Here is a 9,655-nt window from a genome sequence, read left to right as displayed (position 1 = left end):
GATACTAAGATAAAGATGTACAGCCTGTATTTCTTTCACCCCCAAATGCTTTCTATTTTTAACTAGCTGTCACAAAAATCTTCTCAATCTCACCACATTCAAAACTTGATAAAATACTTCACCCCATTGCTTTCCTGCTGCACAACTGGTTTCTCCTATATTCCCTTAGCATGATAATGAGCCCTGCCACCTATCCAATCTGTCAAACCTATCTCCTTTCCTCTACTCTGATTCTGTTCAAGTAACCCTGACTGGTGTCCTAACAGTAGTCTCTTCTTTCAGTAAGCCTCAAGAACACCAAGGAGTTCTATTTCTAAAGTAATAATTTAAGTATTTCTGCTCAGGACACTGGAATAAGTTCATGAAGGAACTCCCTTCTCCCCACCCCATCACAACTGCAAATATATAGCAGTGATAGATAAAATCAACTTATACAAAAATTTCAAAAGACTGAACCATTTAAAAGTAAGACAAATACAAAGATGTTATGGATGCAAACCATAACAGAAAGTGATGGCTGAAATCAAAAGCCCTATGTGCTCTAGGATCACAAACCAGCTGTCAGAAAAAAAAAATTTTTGTAACTATGTGTAGTAATGGATGTAACTAGACTTACTGTGGTGATCATTTTGTAATACATACGTATTTTGTTGTACACTTGAAACTAATATAATGTTATATGTCAACTATATCTCAACTTAAGAAAGAAACCATTTATGCCAGTTAGAATTTAAATTCTGATGTGGAAACAGGGACAGAAAATACATACAAGGCAAGAGATCAAAATCAGTCTTTCCATATGAAATGGGCTGCTGAGACACCTCCCTTTCGCCCCTTCAAAAATGCTTAAAAATACTGTGACCACGGTTTGTGGAGCTGCTTGCAAGGATTATAGGAAAGAGTGTGGATAACTCCAAAATCAAAAAATAAAGCTAAGCCAAGTCAGCTAGGAAAAGAGGTCTGTAAAATCTTGGCAGGATGAAAGACATGAACTACCTGGTTTTAAAATGGGGCCTGGAGGTTGGTGGTATCTGCCAAACCACAGGGAGGAAGAAGGTCGAGTGGGTAAAAACAAAATAACAAAAACAATAAACTTGCATTCATGATGACTGTGCAAATTAAAATTTCAAAGCATATAAAACAGCAGAGAATGAAAGAACATTCTCCCACGAAAGTAGAAACAGTACAGCAATATGAAGAGAACTTTGAAATTAGTATGTGTACCATACTTTTAAGAGTGAAGAAAAAGCAGGGGTACCATCCAGGTATCAAAAGCGTCCAACTTTTGATCTCAGCTCAAGTCTTTTTTTTTTTTTATTTTTAAAAATACTTATTCATTTTTGAAAGACAGAGAGAGATAGAGCACAAGCAGCGGGGGTGTCAAAGAGAAAGGGAGACACAGAATCTGAAGCAGGGTCCAGGCTCTGAGCTGTCAGCACAGATCCCAATGTGGGGCTCGAACTCACAGACTCGAGATCATGACCTGAGCCGAAGTCAGATGCTCAACCGACTGAGCCACCCAGGAACCCCACAGTTATAATTAAGTTTAAAAGAGAAGAGGAAAATGAATAAATTCTAAATCCTGGAAATACACAGATTTGGGAATAAAAATCAGACAGCACTGAGGAATTCACCAAGAACTTGGCATGGAACAATGCAGAGATAAAAAATATCCAGAGAAGACAGATGCCAAAAAACAAACATGAAACAAAATAAAGCTTTAGGAGCTCCCTTAAGCCAACAAAGCCACACTGGGAAACTCCTAATAAATGCTACCACAGCAGCAGTATAGCTGGGATAACCACCCATAATTAAGAGACTGTACAACATCGAGTGGCTGTAGTTAAGAAACGGACCTTCAACATTGTAGGAAGAGATATATAAAGATTCTCTATACCCAAGGTTCCCAATGACCAATGTGTTTGTCATCCCAGTACAGTGAAGGGGCCTTGGTGGTAAGTGTCACAACTTGAAGGTATGTAATGGGATAGAAGTGAGGTGAGGGGGGACAACTATTAGCAGTTGACAAGCAACTTAAGATTGATTTTGGGCAGGAATGAGAAGAGGCCAAAGAAACTCTGATATAGGACAACCCTCCTTACAAGCCCAGGAAGCATGGAGTGGTGATGGGTGGCTACTGGCAACATAAATATAGCACCTATTTAAATACGCAGTACACAAATAGAACAGGGATTTGGTTAGATGATCACTCACTAGAGACACACTTAAAAGGTTATTATTCTGACAACTCATGGAACTGGAACGATTCAGCAACACATGCTTTCTAAATTACCCTATTCCTCCATGCAAGAATAACCACATGAAGGTGTAGCAAAAGTTTTGATATCCAAGATGGATTACCAGCAGTCCTCACACAATTCTATCTCAAGAGAAAATTAAGGGGCGCCTGGGTGGCTCAGTCAGTTAAGCGTCTGACTTTGGCTCAGGTCATGATCTCACGGTTCGTGGGTTCGGCCCGGCGTCGGACTCTGTGCTGACAGCTCAGAGCCTGGAGCTTACTTCGGATTCTGTGTCTCCTCCTCTCACTCTGCCCCTCCCCTGCTCATGCTCTGTCTCTATCTCTCAAGAATAAATAAACTTTAAAAAAAAAAAAGAGAGAGAATTAAAAAAAAGAGAAAATTAAAAAAAACAATGGGCAAGCACAGATATGGCAATACATCTCAATACAGATCAGGGGAAAAAATTCTCAATTGCAAAACTAATGGGATAGTTCCAACCACACATGAAATCATAACTGACCAAGGTCTAAATCTGTTTTTCATACTTGAATGTGCACCTGGGAACCTTGTTAAAATGCATGTCCTGATTCAGTATTCTGGGACGAGGCCAGAGATCCTTCACTTCTAACAAGCATACAAGTAACGCCAATGCTGCTGGTCTTCAGACCAAACTATGGCAGCTAGAATCTCTAGAGCACAATACCAAAGACCTGGAGTCTGGATCTCCTGTCATAAGCTTCCTGGGTTACCAGTGTCAACAACAAAGTCCCACGAAGCCACGAGGAACACAGGGGAATTTACTAGCCCAAGACAGTACCTTTACTATCCCAAGTCAGCCACCATAACCAGACTAAGGTGGCACTAGGTTATATTGAAACCACTGAACAACTATTAAGGGAGCTCTGAAAAACAGAACACATGTCAGATCATGGCCATGCTCCAGGTACTATAGCTGGCCGGTAAGGATGGCCTGAATTGTTCCTCAGGCAGAGAACATTAACTGAGTATAAACTCCCACCTAAGGCTAATAAAATGATAATAATTAAGAACTCAATACTGCAAGAAAAATAGAAGAACTAGTAGTAGAAAAGAGATTTCAACAAATTATGAAAAAAGAAGAATAGAACAGAGAAACCAACTGCCTAGCACAACAGAGAGCCTTCAGGTTTAAGGTCAACAGACCAGCAAAAACAAACAGATTCTATTTTATAGACTCTTCTGTAAAGAAACTAAGAATAATTATAGACTCTTCTATAAAGACACTGAATAAGGACAACTGATCTAATTTTGTGCTAGAAAGGAAAAAAAAAAGAGAGAAAAAGAAGAAGAAAGGATGGAGGGGGAAGGGAAGGGAAAGAAATGAAATGAATTTCCTGAGAACTAGAACAGTGAGTATGAGTGCAGTGGGGTAAGCCCCCACCCCATGATGGTATTTGTGACTCCCCCAGAGTCTGGGAACAGGAACAGGATCTTGATTAATTAATAGTCAAGTAAAGCCTAATAGTCAATAAGTCTAGCCACAAACACTGAGTTCCCAATTAGATTTCTTATTCACACAAAAAGATGGCTTGGAGGTAAAAGACCTGAAAAGCAAAACAAAATTGACCTCTTAAGCAATAGATAGTTTAAGAAACAACTTTAAAATAGAAACAAAACTTAGCATCTCTAAAGATTCAAGATTTTGTATCCACAAAACAGTAAGAAGTTGTGAAAAAACGGTAGATTTAAAAATGCTCTTGGAAATTAAACATAAAGGTTTCAAAATATTCAGAAGGGGCAAGAGAGGGTCAGACATCTCCAAAAACTTACAGAAAAAAGATGAAAACCTGAGAAAAATAGTAAGAGAAAAATAAGAGGAAGTCCTAAATCAATAATAAGGAGTTTAATTAAAAGACAAAAATTATCGAGGTGCCTGAGTGGCTCAGTTGGTTCAGCGCCTGACTTCGGGTCAGGTCACGATCTCACAGCTTGTGGTTTGAGCCCCGTGTCAGGCTCTGTGCTGAGAGCTCAGAGCCTGGAGCCTGCTTTGGATTCTGTGTCTCCCTCTCTCTCTCTGCCCCTCCCCCACTCATGCTCTGTCTCTCAAAAAAAAGAGAAAAATTATCAAAGTTATGACAGCTAGAAGTATATAACCCAGAGCTGAAAAAGATATAGGAGTATTCAGACTCAAGAAGTCTCAAACCAAGTGTTCAGCATAAAAAGCAAATGAGTAATAAAAGACACATCTATAGACATGCTTAAAAAACTGAACACAAAGATCCTAAAAAACGTTCAGAAAAAAAAAAAATACAGATCAGCTAGAAAGAAAGAATTGGAATGCATACATCTTCCCATCAGCCACAGTGAATGGTCAAAGACATTAAATGCCTTTAAACTTATTTTCTCTGCTAGAACTGATACATGAATTTAGCAAAGTTGCAGGATACAAAATCAATGTACAGAAATCAGTTGCATTCTTATACACTAATAATGAAACAACAGAAAGACAAATAAAGAAACTGATCCCGGGGCACCTGAGTGGCTCAGTCGGTTAAGTGTCCGACTTCAGCTCAGGTCACGATCTCCCGGTCGGTGAGTTCAAGCCCCGCGTCGGGCTCTGGGCTGATGGCTCAGAGCCTGGAGCCTGCTTCAGATTCTGTGTCTCCCCTCTGCCCCTCCCCTGTTCATGCTCTGTCTCTCTCTGTCTCAAAAATAAATTTAAAAAAACATTAAAAAAAAAATTAAAAAAAAAAAAAAAAGAAAGAAACTGATCCCATTCACAATTGCACCAAGAAGCATAAAATACCTAGGAATAAATCTAACCAAAGATGTAAAAGATCTCTATGCTGAAAACTATAGAAAGCTTATGAAGGAAATTGAAGAAGATATAAAGAAATGGAAAGACATTTCGTGCTCATGGATTGGAAGAATAAATATTGTCAAAATGTCAATACCACCCAAAGCTATCTACACATTCAATGCGATCCCAATCAAAATTGCACCAGCATTCTTCTCGAAACTAGAACAAGCAATCCTAAAATTCATATGGAACCACAAAAGGCCCCGAATAGCCAAAGTAATATTGAAGAAGACCACCAAAGCAGGAGGCATCACAATCCCAGACTTTAGCCTCTACTACAAAGCTGTAATCATCAAGACAGCATGGTATTGGCACAAAAACAGACACATAGACCAATGGAATAGAATAGAAACCCCAGAACTAGACCCACAAACGTATGGCCAACTAATCTTTGACAAAGCAGGAAAGAACATCCAATGGAAAAAAGTCTCTTTAACAAATGGGGCTGGGAGAACTGGACAGCAACATGCAGAAGATTGAAACTAGACCACTTTCTCACACCATTCACAAAAATAAACTCAAAATGGATAAAGGACCTGAATGTGAGGAAACTATCAAAACCCTAGAGGAGAAAGCAGGAAAAGACCTCTCTGACCTCAGCCGTAGCAATCTCTTACTTGACACATCCCCAAAGGCAAGGGAATTAAAAGCAAAAATGAACTACTGGGACCTTGTGAAAATAAAAAGCTTCTGCACAGCAAAGGAAACAACCAACAAAACTAAAAGGCAACCAATGGAATGGGAAAAGATATTTGCAAATGACATATCGGACAAAGGGCTAGTATCCAAAATCTATAAAGAGCTCACCAAACTCCACACCCGAAAAACAAATAACCCAGTGAAGAAATGGGCAGAAAACATGAATAGACACTTCTCTAAAGAAGACATCCGGATGGCCAACAGGCACATGAAAAGATGCTCAACGTCGCTCCTCATCAGGGAAATACAAATCAAAACCACACTCAGATATCACCTCACGCCAGTCAGAGTGGCCAAAATGAACAAATCAGGGGACTATAGATGCTGGCGAGGATGTGGAGAAACGGGAACCCTTTTGCACTGTTGGTGGGAATGCAAACTGGTGCAGCCACTCTGGAAAACAGTGTGGAGGTTCCTCAAAAAATTAAAAATAGACCTACCCTATGACCTAGCAATAGCACGGCTAGGAATTTACCCAAGGGATACAGGAGTGCTGATGCATAGGGGCACTTGTACCCCAATGTTTATAGCAGCACTCTCAACAATAGCCAAATTATGGAAAGAGACTAAATGTCCATCAACTGATGAATGGATAAAGAAATTGTGGTTTATATACACAATGGACTACTACGTGGCAATGAGAAAGAATGAAATATGGCCTTTTGTAACAACATGGATGGAACTGAAGAGTGTTATGCTGAGTGAAATAAGCCATACAGAGAAAGACAGATACCATATGTTTTCACTCTTATGTGGATGCTGAGAAACTTAACAGAAACCCATGGGGGAGGGGAAGGAAAAAAAAAAAAGAGGTTAGAGTGGAAGAGAGCCAAAGCATAAGAGACTCTTAAAAACTGAGAACAAACTGAGGGTTGATGGGGAGTGGGAGGGAGGGGAGGGTGGGTGATGGGTATTGAGGAGGGCACCTTTTGGGATGAATACTGGGTGTTATGGAAACCAATTTGACAATAAACTTCATATATTGAAAAAAAAACCATAAAAAAAACTTATTTTCAACCTAGAATTCTACCTCTACCAGACTATCGAGAGAAGTACAAAATAAAGTCATTCTTGTATATAAAAGTCTACCTCTCATATCCCCTTTCTGTGGAAGTTAACTAAAGATGTATATGAGAAAAATGATAACAAAGACTAAGAAAGAAAAAGGCATGGGATATAAGAAATAGTGGAAACAACTAGTACTCCTATGAAAAAAAATTCCATTCCAGGATAAGATCTGTGCAGAATGCCTGATATGTGATCAGTCCAAATAAGAAATTGGGCTCTAAATCTAATTATTTAAAAAAAAAAATGGAACTCTAGCTATAGTTGGAGTAAGTAAAAGTGCTGGATTTTATTGCTGACAAGATGAAGAAAAGTTTCTTCACTTAAAAAAGGGAAAAAACCCAGATCTTAGAAACTCCAGCAAGAAAACAAGAAACTATATAAGAGTTCACAGATAAAGCAAAGAAAAACATGACATTTTGAGCAATAAATAGGACAGCAAGAAAGGATATTCTATTTAATTGGGACAATAGAAATAGTCTCATTTGTATGGCATGGATATATAACGTGGATTCTTAAGAAATGTGATCCTAGAACAATACTAGGCTTTACAATGTAAATTATTTGTAGCCATAGTAATATACTCCATATAAGTTTTCAACTTTTAGAATCAATTTTCAAACAAAAGATGGAAAACTTAAAAATGGTTATAAAAGAAAACAAATTGCTTGACAACATAAAAGTAGAGTGGACACAATTGAGAGAGGGAAGAGCAAGTAAGAGTTGGAGTGTTCGTAACCTCATCTAACATTATAAGAACTCAAAAAGCACTGTCTGAAGCTAGAGATCAAGAAAAGAAAGATGCAGAATCTATTTAGAATAGGAAAGGGAAAACAAAGGTAAGAGAACTCAACTCTTCTTTAATACTGAAATGTAAACAGATAAGATACTCAATTGAAAATCATTATAAAAAAAATAATGGAACCACAATGCTTAAAATTAAAAACAAATACAAAGATAAAAACAGGAAGTAGGGATAGGGAGAGAGGGTTAAATATAAGCTGTAAATGTTATGTTCTTTTTTTACCTATACATATATTTAAGTAAAATGTTACAAGAACTTATTGCCACCTCAACTCCCCAGAAGAAAAATAATTGAGTTTCATTGGTAAACCAGAATTATTAAAGAACACTTTGTTGTATACCTGAGATTCTTCACAGTGGTACTGAAAGGATTCCATGTTGCCCATAACAGCAGTCCCCAGAACAGACATGAGAGCCATCTTATGATCAGATACTCTAGTTTTCTGCCAAATAACCGCCTAAGGACAAAAGACACAGACAACTTTGAATACAATTTAGATTTACTAAACTCAAGTACTACACCATTTATTTCTGTATTTAGCATTCATCCCCAGCTTGTATTTTCAATATCATTTAGAAGAGAAGCATGGGCTATACAGTCAGTCAGAACTCTGGTTCTGAATTTTAGTAACTGTATATGTTACAGCATAAAATCTATTTAACTTCCCCTAACCTCGGTGTTCTCTCTACAAGATGACTAACAATATTTATCTCCCAGAATTGTTGAAAGATGAAAATATACAATGTAGGCAAACACAAAGGCCAGTACCTAATCCTAAACTTTAGAATATATAATTCAAAGTACATTTAAATTGTTAAGGTAAATGATTTCTGTAAATAAACTCCTATAAAAATTTGAGATAATGCATGCTCTTTAAAATTATCTTTGGGGCGCCTGGGTGGCTCAGTCAGTTAAGCGTCCAACTTCAGCTCAGGTCATGATCTCACAGTTTGTGGGTTTGAGCCCCACGTCAGGCTCTGTGCTGACAGCTCAGAGCCGGGTGGCTGTTTCAGATTCTGGGTCTTCCTCTCTCTCTGCCCCTCCCCTGTTCATGCTCTGTCTCTGTCTCAAGAATAAATGTTAAAAAAAATTTTTTTAAATAAAAAAAAAATAAAATAAAATTATCTTTCTATGTTACTTCTATCCCGACTTTCTCCAGGGTTTTTATTAAGAAAGGATGCTGAATTTTGTCAAATGCTTTTTCTGCATCGATTGACAGGATCATATAGTTCTTATCTTTTCTTTTATTAATGTGATGTATCACATTGGTTGATTTGCAAATATTGAACTAGCCCTGCAGCCCAGGAATGAATCCCACTTGATCACGGTGAATAATTTTTTTTATATGCTGTTGAATTCGATTTGCTAGCATCTTGTTGAGAATTTTTGCATCCATATTCATCAGGGATATTGGCCTATAGTTCTCTTTTTTTGCTGGGTCTCTGTCTGGTTTGGGAATCAAACTAATGCTGGCTTCATAAAATAAGCCTGGAAGTTTCCCTTCCCTTTCTAATGAAAAGCCCACAGCTAATATCATCCTCAATGGGGAAAAACTGAGAACTTTTCCCCAGAGATCAGGAACATGACAGGGATGTCCACTCTCACCGCTGTTGTTTAATGTACTGTTGGAAATTCTAGCATCAGCAATCAGACAACAAAATGAAATCAAAGGCATCAAATTTGGCAAAGATGAAGTCAAGCTTTCACTTTTTGCAGATGACATGATATTATACATGGAAAACCTGACAGACTCCACCAAAAGTCTGCTAGAACTGATACATGAATTCAGCAAAGTCGCAGGATACAAAATTAACGTACAGAAATCAGGTGCATTCTTATACACTAACAATGAAGCAACAGAAATACAAATAAAGAAACTGATCCCATTCACAATTGTACCAAGAAGCATAAACTACCCGGAATAAACCTAACCAAAGAGGTAAAAGATCTGTATGTTGAAAACTATAGAAAGCTTATGAAGAAAACTGAAGAAGATACAAAGAAATG

General features: G+C 37.9%; 1 protein-coding gene across 5 annotated transcripts in view; it reads right to left on the bottom strand.

The window, feature by feature from the left end:
* Positions 1-9,655, bottom strand: part of PMS1 (PMS1 homolog 1, mismatch repair system component) — a 98,404-nt gene that overhangs the window by 23,445 nt on the left and 65,304 nt on the right. For all 5 annotated transcript variants that reach the window (XM_042994904.1, XM_007094671.3, XM_015543190.2 and 2 more), the window contains one exon: positions 7,989-8,105. In XM_042994904.1, coding sequence (XP_042850838.1) covers positions 7,989-8,105 — 117 coding nt within the window. The remainder of the gene's footprint in view (positions 1-7,988; positions 8,106-9,655) is intronic.

The sequence above is a fragment of the Panthera tigris genome, chromosome C1 (genome assembly GCF_018350195.1).
Source record: "Panthera tigris isolate Pti1 chromosome C1, P.tigris_Pti1_mat1.1, whole genome shotgun sequence".
Classification (NCBI taxonomy): domain Eukaryota; kingdom Metazoa; phylum Chordata; class Mammalia; order Carnivora; family Felidae; genus Panthera; species Panthera tigris.
Note: the sequence above shows the minus strand (reverse complement) of the source record. Positions and strands in the feature narration are given on the sequence as shown.